We start from the raw sequence: 17639 nt of genomic DNA on the forward strand, positions 1-17639 counted from the left end.
TTGAAATAGCTAGATTGCTGAGTGTTTCCACAGAAGGGGGCGCCACCGTATCTTATCGATAGTGCAACCTGCTGACATATCGATTTATTCTGGTATTTTCCAGGCGGCCTCAGCTTGAAAAGCAACAAATATTAAAACATCTCTAATTCTTGAAGAATAAAAAAAAAAATAAAAAACAGCAAACTTATAATTTTTTTTCATTTATTTTTATGATTGCGACTAGTTTGCATAGAAACGGACAAACTGACGGAAAGACATGGCTAGATCGACTTTCCTGCGGATGCTGATCAAGAATATATAATCAGTTTTAAAGCTATTTGCATGAAACATTCCCATCGGAAAACAAATAATATTCTTTAATATTCGTTTATTAAAACCGAACGACTATAACATATAGCTCCCATTGAAGTAATTATAAAAATAAAGAAAAATAAAAATAAAAAACAAGAAAGGAAGCAAACTTCGGCAAGCCGAAGTTCATATACCCTTGCAGCTATTTCAAAAACTAAATACTCTTGAAAACGTTAAAATTTTGCGTGTATGTTTAAAAACATTGAAGCTATTATGATTTGCAGCTTAATTTTGATAGTTTCAATGGCAGCTATACGATTGTTCCTATGGGAGCTATAAGCTATAGTTCTCCGATTTTGTTGAAATTTAAAACGTAATTCTGAAATATTTAACCATTACTATATCTCGAAGAACTAAAAAGAAAATTAAAAAACACCAAAGATATAATTTTTTTTTATTTATTTTTCCGATTGTTCCTATGGGAGCTATATGCTATAGTCGTCCGATTTTGATCAAATTTAAACCGTAATTCTGAAATATTTAACCATTACTATATCTCGAAGAACTAAAAAGAAAATTAAAAAACACCAAATATATAATTTTTTTTATTTATTTTTCCGACTATATGCTATAGTCGTCCGATTTTGATCAAATTTAAACCGTAATTCTGAAATATTTAACCATTACTATATCTCGAAGAACTAAAAAAAAAATAAAACAAGAAGGAAAGCAAACTTCGGCAAGCCGAAGTTCATATACCCTTGCAGCTATTGCATTAATTAAATACTTTTGAAAACATTTAAATTATGATTTACTTGAGTATGTGCTAAAAAAAAACATTGAAACTATGATGATTTGCAGCTCAATTATTAGATAGTTATTTTATATATTTTTATTATTTCTATTTGAGCTATATGCTATAGACGTCCGATTTTGATAAAATTTATACCATAATTCTGAAATAATTAAATATTGCTATATGTCGAAGAACTAAACAAAAAATTAAAAAACAGAAAAGTTATAATTTTTTTTCATTTATTTTTCCGATTGTTCCTATGGGAGCTATATGCTATAGTCGTCCGATTTTGATGAAATTAAAACCGTAATTCTGAAATATTAAACCATTACTATATCTCGAAGAACTAAACAAAAAATTAAAAAACGGCAAATTTATATTTTTTCATTTATTTTTCCGATTGTTCCTATGGGAGCTATATGCTATAGTCGTCCGATTTTGATGAAATTTAAACCGTAAATCGGAAATATTTTACCATTACTATATGTCGAAGAACTAAACAAAAATTAAAAAAACAGCAAAGTTATAATTTTTTTCATTTATTTTTCCGATTGTTCCTATGGGAGCTATATGCTATAGTCGTCCGATCCGGCTCGTTCCGACTTATATACTACCTGCAATAGAAAGACAACTTTTGGGAAAGTTTCATGCAGATAGCTTTAAAACTGAGAGACTAGTTTGCATATAAACGGACGGACAGAGAAATTATAATACCCTCTGCAAGGGTATAAAAATTATAACTTTGCTGTTTCCTAAAATCGGCCGACTATCATATAGCTCCAATAGGAACAATCGAAAATATATATGAAAAACACTTAGTCAAGCCTTTTATTATTGTCGATTTTGGCTTGAACTAAATTAATGTGAAAGCAAAAAATTGTATTTGAAGTTTAAGTTTGAGTTTTGTCTTTTATATATACTTATTTACATACTTTATAGTAAAACGAAAAAGTGCCAACAGAATAATGCTATTTTTGCTGCCAAAGAACAAAATAATCTATGTTTTCGAAATTCGGTATTACCCTTACAAATACAAACGCGAAATATCAATCTGGAGTACAGGTTGTGTGTTTAAGTGTTTCTTAGAATTCTAATTCAATTCCACTGGGAAGCTGTTCATGTACAGATTTTAAAAATAATGCCACGAACTTATCGTACAATGGAGCGTATGGACAGCCCCCAATATATGAGTAAGACCAACATTATTTTAAGTTACATGCAAAAGTTGGCAGATAAACATAGAGATAGATTTAAGCTAAGACACTAGGCGGACAGGCAGGCGATACTAGATAGACTCTTCTGTTGAAGCTGATCAAAGACATTTACTAAGTAAATAAGGTCGATGTAAAAATGTGCCAGTAGCTAACAAACCAATTTTGGACTCACCCAATGATTTTGAACTAAATTCAATAGGTATACGCTTCTGTTGACGCATCCGATGCATGTACTTAGCAAAAGCACAAGGTAGTTGTAAGGGGCACGTCTCCTCCACTCCGGCCAAATGTAAAAACAGGAATAGAGGAACATGGTGATTACCATAGATATGGGCATTACATAATTGTAAGGCAAATTATGTTTCAGTAGGACCTCAAGGCAGGGCAAGCTGCAGATCACCTGTAGCTGAGTTCATGAGTTTGTGATAACAGATCTGGGTTGTTTAAATGAGTTTCGGATAACCTACGATAAGTATTCCATAAAATTGGCGTACAAGGCGACGTCGGAGTCCAATATCCTTTATGTCGAATTTATAGGTCCTTTGCAAACGTCCATTGGGCAACAGCAGTTCACATTGTACAGCGATGCCAGGGACTTCTGATTTTCCCACCATCAATATGGTATCCATTTCATCACCCGACTGAGGTGAATCTCCTGTCTATCGACTAATTATATTTTTCTATTTGATAAGCAGCGTTTTCCAGTTAATCGTTTATCTAATTTTGTACACTTTATTTCCATTTTGTTTTCATAATCACAACACACCACTCATAGAAAAAACGTAGATAATAACAAATTGGTTGAAGCTTGAATATATTTTTTACAAAACAACTTCAGTTATATTAATTTAATTAATTAATTTAGAACTTTAAAAAAATCGATTTTTTTTGTATGTGTGGAATGGGTAGACTTTAAAAAGTATGATCATTAAAAATGTTTTCAAAATTCGTGTTATTTAAAGTGAAACAGCCGATTTTTTGACGTGGCGTCCGAGCCATTATAAATGTTTCCTAAACTTTAAACGCGTTTTTCTAAAAACTTCTTATTTGCAAATAGTTGACATGATATTTCAAGTTCTACTTAACACATTCCTTTGAAATTTATTTATTGTCTGTCGCGCCTGCCTCGGACTTGAAAAAGATTGGACTATAAGTATTTTTAAAATATTCGTGGTTTTTATCTTACTTGAAAAAATACTTAAATTTCAGGATTCTAGACCAGATTTAAAAACATTGTGTAATATAAGATAACATAAATATGTATAAACATTTAGGATCCACGGTCATTTTTGTATATAAAATTATTATAATATTAATATATGTATAACAACATAAATATGAGATAGATGTAAGCTTCAATTTGTTAACTTTTTATTGAAACTCAAATGAAAATATTCACAAAAAGAATAATTACACTATTTTACTTTTTTTTTTGTCAATGTTAGTGGAAACAAGAAAGGAAGCAAACTTCGGCAAGCCGAAGTTTATATACCCATTCAGCTATTTCAAAAATTAAATATTCTTGATAACATTATAACTATGATTTACTTGCGTATATGTTTAAAAGCATTTAAGCTATGGTGATTTGCAGCTCAGTTATTTGAAAGTTCCTATGACAGCTAAAAGAATTAAAAGCGTAATCCTGAACTGTCAAACTATTAATAAGTCAAAAAGAATTTAAAAAAAAAAAATAAAAACAAAATAGAAAAGTTACATTAAAAAAAGGTTTATTGTTTGTATGGGAGATATATGATATAATCGTCCGATTTTTATGAAATTTAAACCGTAGTTCTGAAATATTTAACCATTACTATATGTCGAAGTACTAAAAAAAATTATTAAACAGCAAAGTTATAATTTTGTTCTATTTATTTTTCTGATTGTTCTTATGGGAGCTATATGCTATAGTCGTCCGATCCGTTTCGTTCCGGACCTTTTGGGAAAGTTTGCGTAGAAACGGACGGACAGACGGACATGGCTAGATCGACTCTCCTAGTGATGCTGAGGGTATTGCAAACTTCTGACTGAAATTATAATACCCTCTGCAAGGGTATAAAAACAACGACAACAATTAGTGTAATTAATACATACCGAAAAAACTAAGTTAAAACAAATTACTAATATAATATTTGTCTCCATGCAGGTGCCCAATCGAATGGCTGCAAGTTTAACAAAAAACCACTGTACCGATACTCCGGATGCCACGGGTACGATGCGTCCGCCTTCAACATTGTGCTGGGTCTCACCTCGCAAATGGACAACTCGGAGTACTCGCTGCCCAGCGATAGTCCCCGCAATATGTTCTACAAGGAGACGCTGGAGCAGGCCACCCGGATACTGGAGAGCCGGCGGCGCAACAGCAGCGAGACATCCGACCATCCGTTTACGGACGACTGAGCTTGTCCTGCTGGGATGAAAAGTTTACGAGGGCGGGGCCAAAGCATTTGATAACACTTTTTCTACCGACACACCCACACACACACGCAGATACTCAGGAGCCAGCGGAACAAACCAAGATTGGCAGAACCCAAAATGAAGTAGCTAACACGCATGCGATTCCCAGTTAAGCAGAGATCGAAAGACGATTTGGTATCCAAGACAGACCAGAGCACAGTAATTTAGCGTTACGTTAGGCTGTGCAGCTTATCAATAATTATAACAGTTTAGTCAAGCCCTAGTTACTTATTAAACGAAATCTGCATGAATATCTGTGTGACTGTTTCCATGTTTTTGTTGCATCGATATTTGTAAATACCCTGTTTAGTTAACTGCCCCAACTGTAAGTAGATAAGAACATCAAATGGCATACATTTTGTGATTGTATTTTATAGTTACTCACGCATAGACAAACATATAAAGTATATTAATTTAAATGTAATGTAACTATCATAAAACAAGATGAGCCAAAAAAGTAAGTTAATAAATTTATGAATAACCAATACCAATTAACACCTTTCTTGTTCTGTTTTTGGAATTGATCAGGAACGTTCTTTGCTTTTACATATCAGTTATACTGTAATGGCACTTTTTCACATATTTAAGGCTAAAGCTAGTTATTTCTTTTAAGGCTAAGCAAGGTCAAAATTATCTGTCTTTCCGGGGCATTTAAGTTTAAAAGAAATTGTATCAGAGTTCAGCCACACTATTCAAATTTCCTTAGAATCCGAAGAATATAAATAAATATGCGAACCACATCGAGGTACAGAGTCAAAGCTGCAAACACATATTCCCCGGAATCCAAATTTGGAGGCGTTTGGCAACCGGGTCACCTATTCCTAAGGAGCTGAGATCAACGGGAAAAGAAAGGTCGTGATGAAAGAAGAATTCCATTCTTTTTATATTTCGCAACTCAATTTAGGTATAGTTGCACGCGCGGCTAAAGTACGGACTTAGAATTCTAATTTCAGATTAGTTTCACAGTGAGTCTTAACAGAAGGTGTCCTGAATGGCTTTAGATACGCCTCTTAAGTATCTTCTAAACAAGAGTTTTCTAAACTTCCGGGACCCTTCAGATAGGGTCCTTGGTGGCCTTAAACTTTTGAAACCCACTGTTTTTGTATGTAAGTTTAAGACTAATAAACACGAGTAGTGTACACACGAGTACTTTAACTTACCTAAGCACGAAAATTACAAAAAAAAAGTATGACTTTGTTTTTTTTAACCGTTTGCCTACGATTTCTTGCAGCTACTTGATAAAAACCTGACCTACCCCAAAGTCATCTTTCGTTCCGGTTTCCCAAACTGGGTCAGCGAACGCATCCAAGACCATTTAAACTAAATTCCGAGTGAACCGGGCTAAATTGAAATAGCTAGATTGCTGAGTGTTTCCACAGAAGGGGGCGCCACCGTATCTTATCGATAGTGCAACCTGCTGACATATCGATTTATTCTGGTATTTTCCAGGCGGCCTCAGCTTGAAAAGCAACAAATATTAAAACATCTCTAATTCTTGAAGAATAAAAAAAAAAATAAAAAACAGCAAACTTATAATTTTTTTTCATTTATTTTTATGATTGCGACTAGTTTGCATAGAAACGGACAAACTGACGGAAAGACATGGCTAGATCGACTTTCCTGCGGATGCTGATCAAGAATATATAATCAGTTTTAAAGCTATTTGCATGAAACATTCCCATCGGAAAACAAATAATATTCTTTAATATTCGTTTATTAAAACCGAACGACTATAACATATAGCTCCCATTGAAGTAATTATAAAAATAAAGAAAAATAAAAATAAAAAACAAGAAAGGAAGCAAACTTCGGCAAGCCGAAGTTCATATACCCTTGCAGCTATTTCAAAAACTAAATACTCTTGAAAACGTTAAAATTTTGCGTGTATGTTTAAAAACATTGAAGCTATTATGATTTGCAGCTTAATTTTGATAGTTTCAATGGCAGCTATACGATTGTTCCTATGGGAGCTATAAGCTATAGTTCTCCGATTTTGTTGAAATTTAAAACGTAATTCTGAAATATTTAACCATTACTATATCTCGAAGAACTAAAAAGAAAATTAAAAAACACCAAAGATATAATTTTTTTTTTATTTATTTTTCCGATTGTTCCTATGGGAGCTATATGCTATAGTCGTCCGATTTTGATCAAATTTAAACCGTAATTCTGAAATATTTAACCATTACTATATCTCGAAGAACTAAAAAGAAAATTAAAAAACACCAAATATATAATTTTTTTTTATTTATTTTTCCGACTATATGCTATAGTCGTCCGATTTTGATCAAATTTAAACCGTAATTCTGAAATATTTAACCATTACTATATCTCGAAGAACTAAAAAAAAAATAAAACAAGAAGGAAAGCAAACTTCGGCAAGCCGAAGTTCATATACCCTTGCAGCTATTGCATTAATTAAATACTTTTGAAAACATTTAAATTATGATTTACTTGAGTATGTGCTAAAAAAAAAAAACATTGAAACTATGATGATTTGCAGCTCAATTATTAGATAGTTATTTTATATATTTTTATTATTTCTATGGGAGCTATATGCTATAGACGTCCGATTTTGATAAAATTTATACCATAATTCTGAAATAATTAAATATTGCTATATGTCGAAGAACTAAACAAAAAATTAAAAAACAGAAAAGTTATAATTTTTTTTCATTTATTTTTCCGATTGTTCCTATGGGAGCTATATGCTATAGTCGTCCGATTTTGATGAAATTAAAACCGTAATTCTGAAATATTAAACCATTACTATATCTCGAAGAACTAAACAAAAAATTAAAAAACAGCAAAGTTATAATATTTTTTCATTTATTTTTCCGATTGTTCCTATGGGAGCTATATGCTATAGTCGTCCGATCCGGCTCGTTCCGACTTATATACTACCTGCAATAGAAAGACAACTTTTGGGAAAGTTTCATGCAGATAGATTTAAAACTGAGAGACTAGTTTGCATATAAACGGACGGACAGACGGACGGACAGACGGACGGACAGACGGACATGGCTAGATCGACTCTACTAGTGATGCTGATCAAGAATATATATACTTTATAGGGTCGGAAACGTCTCCTTCACTGCGTTGCAAACTTCTGACTGAAATTATAATACCCTCTGCAAGGGTATAAAAACAGCAAAGTTATAATTTTTTTTATTTATTTTTATGATTGTTCCTATGGGAGCTATATGCTATAGTCGTCCGATCCGGCTCGATCCGACTTATATACTACCTGCAATAGAAAGACAACTTTTGGGAAAGTTTAATGCAGATAGCTTTAAAACTGAGAGACTAGTTTGCGTAGAAACGGACGGACAGACGGACATGGCTAGATCGACTCTCCTAGTGATGCTGATCAAGAATATATATACTTTATAGGGTCGGAGATGTCTCCTTCACTGCGTTGCAAACTTCTGACTGAAATTATAATACCCTCTGCAAGGGTATAAAAATTATAACTTTGCTGTTTCCTAATTTTCATTCACATATAGTAAAGGTTAAACATTTCAAAATTAATGTTTAAGTTATATTAAAATCGGCCGACTATCATATAGCTCCAATAGGAACAATCGAAAATATATATGAAAAACACTTAGTCAAGCCTTTTATTATTGTCGATTTTGGCTTGAACTAAATTAATGTGAAAGCAAAAAATTGTATTTGAAGTTTAAGTTTGAGTTTTTTTCTTTTATATATACTTATTTACATACTTTATAGTAAAACGAAAAAGTGCCAACAGAATAATGCTATTTTTGCTGCCAAAGAACAAAATAATCTATGTTTTCGAAATTCGGTATTACCCTTACAAATACAAACGCAAAATATCAATCTGGAGTACAGATTGTGTGTTTAAGTGTTTCTTAGAATTCTAATTCAATTCCACTGGGAAGCTGTTCATGTACAGATTTTAAAAATAATGCCACGAACTTATCGTACAATGGAGCGTATGGACAGCCCCCAATATATGAGTAAGACCGACATTATTTTAAGTTACATGCAAAAGTTGGCAGGGATACATTGAGATAGATTTAAGCTAAGACACTAGGCGGACAGGCAGGCGATACTAGATAGACTCTTCTGTTGAAGCTGATCAAAGACATTTACTAAGTAAATAAGGTCGATGTAAAAATGTGCCAGTAGCTAACAAACCAATTTTGGACTCACCCAATGATTTTGAACTAAATTCAATAGGTATACGCTTCTGTTGACGCATCCGATGCATGTACTTAGCAAAAGCACAAGGTAGTTGTAAGGGGCACGTCTCCTCCACTCCGGCCAAATGTAAAAACAGGAATAGAGGAACATGGTGATTACCATAGATATGGGCATTACATAATTGTAAGGCAAATTATGTTTCAGTAGGACCTCAAGGCAGGGCAAGCTGCAGATCACCTGTAGCTGAGTTCATGATTTTGTGATAACAGATCTGGGTTTTTTAAATGAGTTTCGGATAACCTACGATAAGTATTCCATAAAATTGGCGAACAAGGCGACGTCGGAGTCCAATATCCTTTATGTCGAATTCATAGGTCCTTTGCAAATGTCCATTGGGCAACAGCAGTTCACATTGTACAGCGATGCCAGGGACTTCTGATTTTTCCACCATCAATATGGTATCCATTTCATCACCCGACTGAGGTGAATCTCCTGTCTATCGACTAATTATATTTTTGTATTTGATAAGCAGCGTTTTCCAGTTAATCGTTTATCTAATTTTGTACACTTTATTTCCATTTTGTTTTCATAATCACAACACACCACTCATAGAAAAAACGTAGATAATAACAAATTGGTTGATGCTTGAATATATTTTTTACAAAACAACTTCAGTTATATTAATTTAATTAATTAATTTAGAAATTTAAAAAAATCGATTTTTTTTTTGTATATGTGGAATGGGTAGACTTTAAAAAGTATGATCATTAAAAATGTTTTCAAAATTCGTGTTATTTAAAGTGAAACAGCCGATTTTTTGACGTGGCGTCCGAGCCATTATAAATGTTTCCCAAACTTTAAACGCGTTTCAAGTTCTACTTAACACATTCCTTTGAAATTTGATATATATCTTGTTTATTGTCTGTCGCGCCCGCCTCGGACTTGAAAAAGTTTAAATTTTTTGATAACATTATAACTATGATTTACTTGCGTATATGTTTAAAAGCATTTAAGCTATGGTGATTTGCAGCTCAGTTATTTGAAAGTTCCTATGACAGCTATAGGATATCGGTTTCCGATTTTAAATCCTGAACTGTCAAATTATTAATAAGTCAAAAACAATTTTTAAAAAAATTAAAAAAAATAGAAAATTACATTAAAAAAAAAGGTTTATTGTTTGTATGGGAGCTATATGATATAATCGTCCGATTTTTATGAAATTTAAACCATTACTATATGTCGAAGTACTAAAACAGCAAAGGTTTAATTTTGTTCTATTCATTTTTCTGATTTTTCTTATGGGAGCTATATGCTATAGTCGTCCGATTCGGTTCGTTCCGGACCTTTTGGCAAAGTTTCATTTCATAATACTGAGAGACTAGTTTGCGTAGAAACGGACGGACAGACGGACATGGCTAGATTGACTCTCCTAGTGATGCTGATCAAGAATATATAAACTTTATAGGGTATTGCAAACTTCTGACTGAAATTATAATACCCTCTGCAAGGGTATAAAAACAACGACAACAACTCTAACAATTAACACCTTTCTTGTTCTGTTTTTGGAATTGATCAGGAACGTTCTTTGCTTTTACATATCAGTTATACTGTAATGACACTTTTTCACATATTTAAGGCTAAAGCTAGTTATTTCTGTTAAAGCTAAGCAAGATCAAAATGCATTATCTGTCTTTCCGGGCCATTTAAGTTTAAAAGAAATTGTATCAGACCTTAGCCACACTATTCAAATTTCCTTAGAATCCGAAGGATATAAATAAATATGCGAACCACATCGAGGTACAGAGTCAAGGCTGCAAACACATATTCCTCGGGATCCAGCTGTTCCGCATGATTGCCGCCGATTATCGACTGCATGTCGTAGATCAGGAATAAACAAGCGATTACGGCGCAAAGGCCAGCAATTGGCAAGCTATCTATGAATTCGGGCATCGAAATTCGACATACTGCCAGTACGATAAGGAGCATCACAAAAGTTATCATCACCCCGCCCTTGGCGCTGTAATCGTATTTGGTTTGCACGGCGTACACGGAAAGAGCGATGACCAGCACCGCAGTAATTCCCACGGCCAAGAGTACTATGTCGGAGTCCATTACGCTCGATGCTGTTCCCAGGAGCACGGACATGGTGAAGGTGAAGATGGCCAGGAAAATCAGATTAACGGGATGCTTGCGTCGCACGCTCTCCACACAAACGATCATTACCAAGACGACAATGTTAACGATCATGGCGACAAATACGACAACAGAGTTCGATTGCACAAATTGCTTGGTGGGCTCGTGGTAAACAAATGCAGTTATTACAGCACATGTGAACAGTAGTTGGGCCTGCAAAAACAAAAGCAATAACCAACTGAATCACTACCAGGATTAATTAATTATTAATTGTTCTTAATGGACATAGAAAAGAGTGAAATAATTTGCATTTCTACATTATATGCTTTTTTGTCAAAATTTTTGAATTGTTGATTTTTGAAAAAAATATTTTTTTTTGAGTTTTTAACTGCCCTAAACATGCTATGATGATTAGTTCGCTTATATAAATGCTAGAGTTCGACAAAAAGTTTGAAAAAGTTACTCAAATTTAAGCCACCATAAATACATATTTAAAAATACACGCCTAAAAACCGAACATAATTTTATCGATATATCTTGAAGATGGAACATTATCGAATCTAACAAGCTATTAAACTCTATAATGAGGGGGTAAATGGTTTTTGTATGGATTTTTAAAGCGGGAATACGGTGATATGTTACTAAGGTGTCATTCGCAGAAGTTAAAGAAGATAACAGAGGTCTATAAGTCTATATTTTTGCACACAAAAAAATCCAAATAAAATCGTTATACCGGCGGTTTGTTGAGGCTAATTTGTAAGCTAGTGTTATTAAATTAGTTATATTTTTTTTATTTTTTTAAAAAAAATTATTCAAAAATATTCATTAAGAACAAAAAGTTAGAAGTTTTAATTAAGTCATTACTTAAACTTATTATAATTGCGGTTCCTGACAAATACTTATATTTCACTCACCAGCAGGATTCCAAACACCTTGCGAACGAAGCCTTTGCGAATAGTTTGATTCTCGAAGATAATGCTTTTTACCACCAGGACATGGATTATTGTTCCAGTTTCTATCAAGTGAGCCCCAGCTTCTGGAGCTGAATCCTCGGGCTGTGACTCATTTCGCGGAGGAGGTGCTGGCAATGGAATCGGTGGGTAACGATCATTGCTCCTGGGTACTGGAAGAAAATTAAACAACGCTGAAACAAAAGCAACTTAATTGTTTAAAAAATAATTAAAATAAAAAAAAAATCGAAAAAAAATTTACATTAAAAAACCATGAAAAATCTTTTCAGTTAAACACTTTTAGATAACAATTCTTTGCATCACCAATACTTTTTAAAAATTATTTCTTCGAAATGTTTATGTATCTCAACGCAAATAAAATATTATAAATAAATAAAAAAATTTTAAAGAAAATGTATTTGCTGAAAGACTTACATTTTGTTGCTTACGTCTGTTACTTTATACAAGATTATATAAGACTAACAGGTTTTTGTCCGTATGAACGCCGAAATTACTCAGCGCAAGTTTTTTGCAAAACAATGATTTAGTTTAGTAGAAAATTTGTTAGCTGAGTATTAAAAGTCAGGGAACTCGAGTATAGAGTTCTTTCATGATATACCTTTGCAGAGGGTCTTATAATTTAAGTAAAAAAAAACATTAAAGGGATTTCTTCCTTTCCTTCCTTTTTCCTTGGCAAGGAAAAGTTTAATATTCATTTAAACATCTAAATTTCGAGTTATACGCGTATATGTTAAAAAAAAATTTAACCTATAATTATTTTCGATCGTTTCTATGGCAGCTATGTATTATTAAACCATTACTATGTCCAAAAAAATTAAAAAAAAAAAAATTAAAAAACAGAAAAGCTATCGTTAGCTATTCTCATCGTTTGAAACTTTCAATGCCGACTAAAGAAAGTCGCCATAATCACAATTGGTCAAAGTGGCAATAACGCGAGGGAAATATACATAAATTTCAACAACGAAATAAAAGATTGAAAAAATGGCCAACCATATACCATGACACCAAATTTGGAGGCGTTTCACCCATTCCTAAGGAGCTTAGATCAACGGGAAAAGTAAGGACGTGATGAAAGAAGAATTCCATTCTTGTTATATTTCGCAACTCAATTTAGGTATAGTTGCACGCGCGGCTAAAGTACGGACTTAGAATTCTAATTCCAGATTAGTTTCACAGTGAGTCTTAACAGAAGGTGTCCTGAATGGCTTTAGATACGCCTCTTAAGTATCTTCTAAACAAGAGTTTTCTAAACTTCCGGGACCCTTCAGATAGGGTCCTTGGTGGCCTTAAACTTTTGAAACCCACTGTTTTTTGTATGTAAGTTTAAGACTAATAAACACGAGTAGTGTACACACGAGTACTTTAACTTACCTAAGCACGAAAATTACAAAAAAAAAGTATGACTTTGTTTTTTTTAACCGTTTGCCTACGATTTCTCGCAACTACCCTGACCTACCTTAAAGTCATCTTTCGATCCCGCTCTCCCAAACTGGGTCAGCGAACGCATCCAAGCCCATTTAATTCCGAGCGAACCGGGCTAAATTTAAATAGCTAGATTGCTGAGTGCAACAAATATTAAAACATCTCTAATTCTTGAATAAAAAAAAAAAAAAAACAGCAAACTTATAATTTTTTTTCATTTATTATTATGATTGGTATTATGGGAGCTATATGATATAGTCCGGCTCGATCCGACTTATGTACTACCTGCAATAGGAAGACAACTTTTTCGAAAGTTAAATGCAGATAGCTTTAAGACAGCGACTAGTTTGCATAGAAACGGACAAACTGACGGAAAGACATGGCTAGATCGACTTTCCTGCGGATGCTGATCAAGAATATATAATCAGTTTTCAAGCTATTTGCATGAAACATTCCCATCGGAAAACAAATAATATTCTTTAAGTTGGATATTAGAATTAGATGTTTAGTTTTATTAAAACCGAACGACTATAACATATAGTAATTATAAAAATAAAGAAAAATAACAAAAAAAAATTATAACTTTGCTGTTTCTTAATTTTCTTAATTTTTTCTTATTACCTATATATATACCTTATAGTAAAACGAAAAAGTGCCAACAGAATAATGCTATTTTTGCTGCCGCCGGTGTATATAAATTATCGCCAAAGAACAAAATAATCTATGCTTTCGAAATTCGGTAATTACCCTTGAAAATACAAACGCGAAGTATCAATCTGAAATACAGATTGTGTGTTTAAGTGTTACTTAGAATTCTAATCAATTCCACTGGAAAGCTGTTCATGTACAGATTTAAAAAAAATTCCCACGAACTTACCGTACAATACAGCTTTATCTAGGATTCTTGTGTTTTCTTTAGGAGGATCCATCTCAAATAAGTTTGAAAATTTTTTTTGGGATAACTAAAAGAAATCTTGCCGACCTAAAGCGTGCCAGGGAACAAAATGAACAAAATATCAAACTGGAGGAATGGAAACCGTGATGCCGGTCTTTTTTTGATAAGTGCTGCCAGAGTTTCCGTGCTAAAGCAGCTGATTTTCGTTTTTGCTGATTCCAAAAATACAAATGTATATATCAGCCAACGTTTCGGTCAAAATTACTTCAGTTCACAAAAGCCTTAAACTCGTAAAGTCGGTCTCAAACGGGTTCGGCCAGCAAAAGTAAAAGTAATCTGTAGGCGCTTGTGTGTAATTGTAAGGTAATGAGTGTAATTACGAAACTGCTCAAGGCACTGTTTGTGGTCCTATTGACTGCATTTTTTGGACCTGAAACTGCGGCGGCCTATGACCCCAATGACTCCAAGATAGCCGAATGCTGCCTGCCGCCGGAGGGGATGTTCGAGGCCTTTTACCCTCGGGAAGTGGAGGGTATCCCCAATAGCGCCTCGCGTCCCGCCCACGGTCACGGTAGCTTTTTCAAGCACCGCAATCCAGCACTGGTGGACACTAAAAATGCAGCGGCGTATGGCTATCGTTTCGACGGCAAGAGGCGTTTCAATTTTGATTAGTCTTGCACATTAATTCTGTGTCCTTCACAAATAAAATCCCTTTTGAAACCATAAATGAAATGACTTATTATTGTAACGGAAAATTGATCCGCAGGCAGGCTGGCAACACTGGCACCATTGCACCCCTGGCTTTCCGTGTGACTGACACATAAGTCAAGAGCAGAAGAAGAAGAGATCAACATTTCTTTTTTCTTTGAAAATCACTCGTTAAAAAGAACAAAAAAATATGTTTCTGAATCAAATTCAAATATAAATCACATAAATTTGTAAAAACCGTTACCAAAGCCAAATCACCAGCACATGATGAACGCGCGCAGCATCGGCATGCTGAAAAAGCTCAGACACTCATGGCGCACGTAAGAATTTCGAGGGGTGGTGAAAGGTGGGGTGGTATTGGAGCCGGCGAGAACTAATTGCCTCCCCCTTACCGTAACACAGGTTTCCCCGCCGTTTGGCCACCAAGGTCACTACGCTGGGCGGCGACGAGGTGGGCAGCGGCACCGGAATCGGCCAGATCACCGGCGGCGTGCGCACCAGCGATGGGCCCCAAAAGGTGAACACGCCGTCCAAGGAAATCGTAACCCACCTGCCGCCCCTCACCGAGCCATTGCCCAATTTGCCGGAGGCGGTTTACGCGGCTCCGCTGGCGGAGAGCGCCATCACCAAGGTGACAACGCTGCCAAACGGTTTGCGGATTGCCTCTGAGCCCCGGTACGGCCAATTCTGCACCGTGGGTCTGGTGATCGACTCCGGTCCGCGCTACGAGGTCGCCTACCCCAGCGGCGTTTCGCACTTCCTTGAAAAGCTGGCGTTCAATGTGAGTTTGGCTGCTGTGATGTAAGATCCCTGCTAACTGCCTCATTGTTCCAAAGTCCACAGTCAACTTCCCCAACAAGGACGCCATACTTAAAGAGCTGGAGAAGAACGGCGGCATCTGCGACTGCCAGAGCTCGCGAGACACGCTAATCTATGCCGCAAGCATCGACAGTCGGGCCATCGACTCCGTGACGCGTCTGCTGGCAGACGTCACCCTGAGGCCCACACTCAGTGATCTAGAGGTGAGCCTGGCCAGGCGTGCCGTCAACTTTGAGCTGGAGACGCTAGGCATGCGACCGGAGCAGGAGCCCATTCTGATGGACATGATCCATTCAGCGGCTTACAGGGACAACACCTTAGGCCTGCCTAAGCTGTGTCCGCTGGAAAACCTGGACCACATCGACCGGAAGGTGCTGATGAACTACCTCAAGTACCACCACTCTCCCACTCGGATGGTCATCGCTGGTGTTGGCGTAAGTCTATAGAAGAAATTTTATATTGCAATTTTGTTAGAATAGTTAATTCTAGGTGGATCACGATGAACTGGTCAACTATGTGAAAATGTACTTCGTGGAGGACAAAGCCATCTGGGAGACGGAAGAACTGGACGATTTGGGACCCAAGCAAGTGGATACGTCTATTGCACAATACACTGGTGGCTTAGTTAAGGTCAGTTCTGGAAATTTAAGTCTTAATCTTTAAAAACCAGTACCCTTAGGAACAATGCGAAATCCCCATCTACGCGGCTGCTGGTCTGCCTGAGCTGGCCCACGTGGTCCTTGGCTTCGAAGGCTGCTCCCATCAGGACAAGGACTTCGTGCCGCTGTGCGTCCTGAACATCATGATGGGCGGTGGTGGCTCCTTCTCCGCCGGCGGTCCTGGCAAGGGCATGTACTCGCGTCTGTATACCAAGGTGCTGAACCGCTACCACTGGATGTACAGCGCCACGGCGTACAACCATGCTTACGCCGACACTGGACTGTTCTGCATCCATGGCAGTGCACCGCCGCAGCACATGAACGACATGGTCGAGGTGCTCACCCGAGAGATGATGGGCATGGCGGCCGAGCCGGGAAGGGAGGAGCTGATGCGCTCTAAGATCCAGCTACAGTCCATGCTGCTGATGAACTTGGAGTCGCGACCTGTTGTTTTCGAGGATGTGGGCCGCCAAGTGCTGGTAACGGGGCATCGTAAACGCCCTAAGCATTTTATCAAGGAAATTGGTGAGATCAACGGTATGCGCTCGTTATGAACTTATCAATTAATTTTTTAATATTGTTGCAGAGAGTGTCACTGCCGCCGACATCCAGCGCGTCGCCCAGCGCCTTCTCAGTTCCCCGCCATCGGTGGCCGCCCGCGGTGACATCCACAATCTTCCTGAGATGAGCTACATCACCAATGCGCTAAGCGGTTCGGGACGTTCTGGCCTGGGCCGCCGGCTTTCCCTGTTCAAATAGCGCTGGATGTGAGACCGCAAGATCTGAGAGATCGTTTCGCTTTGTTTGATTCGTAACTCACAATTTTGTACGAAGCGCAATCGTGTTAAATTTAAATTGGCTAAAATATTTACCAAAATTCGATTCGGTTATTTTACTGAGCATCTGTTTTTTGGCTGCTCTTGTGGTTGAATTCTATACCGGGTGCACTGAAAAGAACTATTATTTTTTGTAAGTAAATTGAAAGTCTATTTAGCTTATTTGAATAATGCGATCAATGTTCGATAACTTGTGGATATTTCCAACTTCATTTGACAATGTCTCTCTTATTGAAAGCCTCGTGTTTCCGAGGCTGAAAAAAGCAAATTT

The 17639-nt window shown here is 36.2% G+C and overlaps 4 protein-coding genes and 1 long non-coding RNA gene across 7 annotated transcripts; 3 read left to right on the top strand and 2 right to left on the bottom strand.

The window, feature by feature from the left end:
* The first annotated feature begins 3655 nt into the window (after window positions 1–3655).
* LOC128255698 (uncharacterized) lies at window positions 3656–5242 on the top strand. Its single transcript, XR_008267678.1, has 2 exons — window positions 3656–4377; window positions 4445–5242. It is a non-coding gene; the product is annotated as an uncharacterized LOC128255698 (long non-coding RNA).
* Window positions 5243–8730: 3488 nt separating this feature from the next.
* On the bottom strand, window positions 8731–9395 carry LOC128255773 (uncharacterized). Its single transcript, XM_052985516.1, has 3 exons — window positions 9230–9395; window positions 8935–9168; window positions 8731–8873 (listed from the first exon to the last, which is right to left on the bottom strand). Exons 1-3 carry the CDS (start codon window positions 9389–9391, stop codon window positions 8871–8873), a joined length of 399 nt encoding a protein of 132 aa, XP_052841476.1. The 5' UTR covers window positions 9392–9395; the 3' UTR covers window positions 8731–8870.
* A 722-nt stretch (window positions 9396–10117) lies between these two features.
* LOC128255779 (protein lifeguard 1) lies at window positions 10118–14662 on the bottom strand. Of its 3 annotated transcripts, none has more exons than XM_052985523.1 (3): window positions 14329–14662; window positions 11973–12181; window positions 10118–11271 (listed from the first exon to the last, which is right to left on the bottom strand). In XM_052985523.1, exons 1-3 carry the CDS (start codon window positions 14378–14380, stop codon window positions 10666–10668), a joined length of 867 nt encoding a protein of 288 aa, XP_052841483.1. In that variant the 5' UTR covers window positions 14381–14662; the 3' UTR covers window positions 10118–10665. The 3 variants fall into 3 exon arrangements, with proteins under 3 accessions (XP_052841483.1, XP_052841482.1, XP_052841481.1); XM_052985522.1 differs by having other exon boundaries at window positions 11973–12202; XM_052985521.1 differs by having other exon boundaries at window positions 11973–12217.
* On the top strand, window positions 14642–15101 carry LOC128255780 (uncharacterized). The gene has a single exon (XM_052985524.1). The coding sequence runs from the start codon at window positions 14713–14715 to the stop codon at window positions 15016–15018; it is 306 nt and encodes a 101-aa protein (XP_052841484.1). The 5' UTR covers window positions 14642–14712; the 3' UTR covers window positions 15019–15101.
* A 56-nt stretch (window positions 15102–15157) lies between these two features.
* Window positions 15158–17580, top strand: LOC128255777 (mitochondrial-processing peptidase subunit alpha). Its single transcript, XM_052985520.1, has 6 exons — window positions 15158–15374; window positions 15457–15835; window positions 15891–16307; window positions 16363–16503; window positions 16553–17057; window positions 17119–17580. Exons 1-6 carry the CDS (start codon window positions 15319–15321, stop codon window positions 17289–17291), a joined length of 1671 nt encoding a protein of 556 aa, XP_052841480.1. The 5' UTR covers window positions 15158–15318; the 3' UTR covers window positions 17292–17580.
* The last annotated feature ends 59 nt before the right edge of the window (window positions 17581–17639 follow it).

The sequence above is a fragment of the Drosophila gunungcola genome, assembly GCF_025200985.1.
Source record: "Drosophila gunungcola strain Sukarami chromosome 2R unlocalized genomic scaffold, Dgunungcola_SK_2 000012F, whole genome shotgun sequence".
In the NCBI taxonomy this organism is placed as follows: domain Eukaryota; kingdom Metazoa; phylum Arthropoda; class Insecta; order Diptera; family Drosophilidae; genus Drosophila; species Drosophila gunungcola.

Excerpts from the sequence above, each read along its gene's own strand:
- LOC128255773 (XM_052985516.1), bottom strand. The coding sequence starts at position 9,391 with ATGGATACCATATTGATGGTGGAAAAATCAGAAGTCCCTGGCATCGCT. Across the intron at positions 9,169-9,229 it reads AATTTTATGGAATACTTATC|CTACAGGTGATCTGCAGCTT; the intron begins GTAGGTTATCCG and ends TCATGAACTCAG.
- LOC128255779 (XM_052985521.1), bottom strand. The coding sequence starts at position 14,380 with ATGGATCCTCCTAAAGAAAACACAAGAATCCTAGATAAAGCTGTATTG. Across the intron at positions 12,218-14,328 it reads AGATAAAGCTGTATTGTACG|TTGCTTTTGTTTCAGCGTTG; the intron begins GTAAGTTCGTGG and ends TAAACAATTAAG. Across the intron at positions 11,272-11,972 it reads AGGTGTTTGGAATCCTGCTG|GCCCAACTACTGTTCACATG; the intron begins GTGAGTGAAATA and ends TTGTTTTTGCAG.
- LOC128255780 (XM_052985524.1), top strand. The coding sequence starts at position 14,713 with ATGAGTGTAATTACGAAACTGCTCAAGGCACTGTTTGTGGTCCTATTG.
- LOC128255777 (XM_052985520.1), top strand. The coding sequence starts at position 15,319 with ATGATGAACGCGCGCAGCATCGGCATGCTGAAAAAGCTCAGACACTCA. Across the intron at positions 15,836-15,890 it reads TTGAAAAGCTGGCGTTCAAT|TCCACAGTCAACTTCCCCAA; the intron begins GTGAGTTTGGCT and ends ATTGTTCCAAAG. Across the intron at positions 17,058-17,118 it reads GCATTTTATCAAGGAAATTG|AGAGTGTCACTGCCGCCGAC; the intron begins GTGAGATCAACG and ends ATATTGTTGCAG.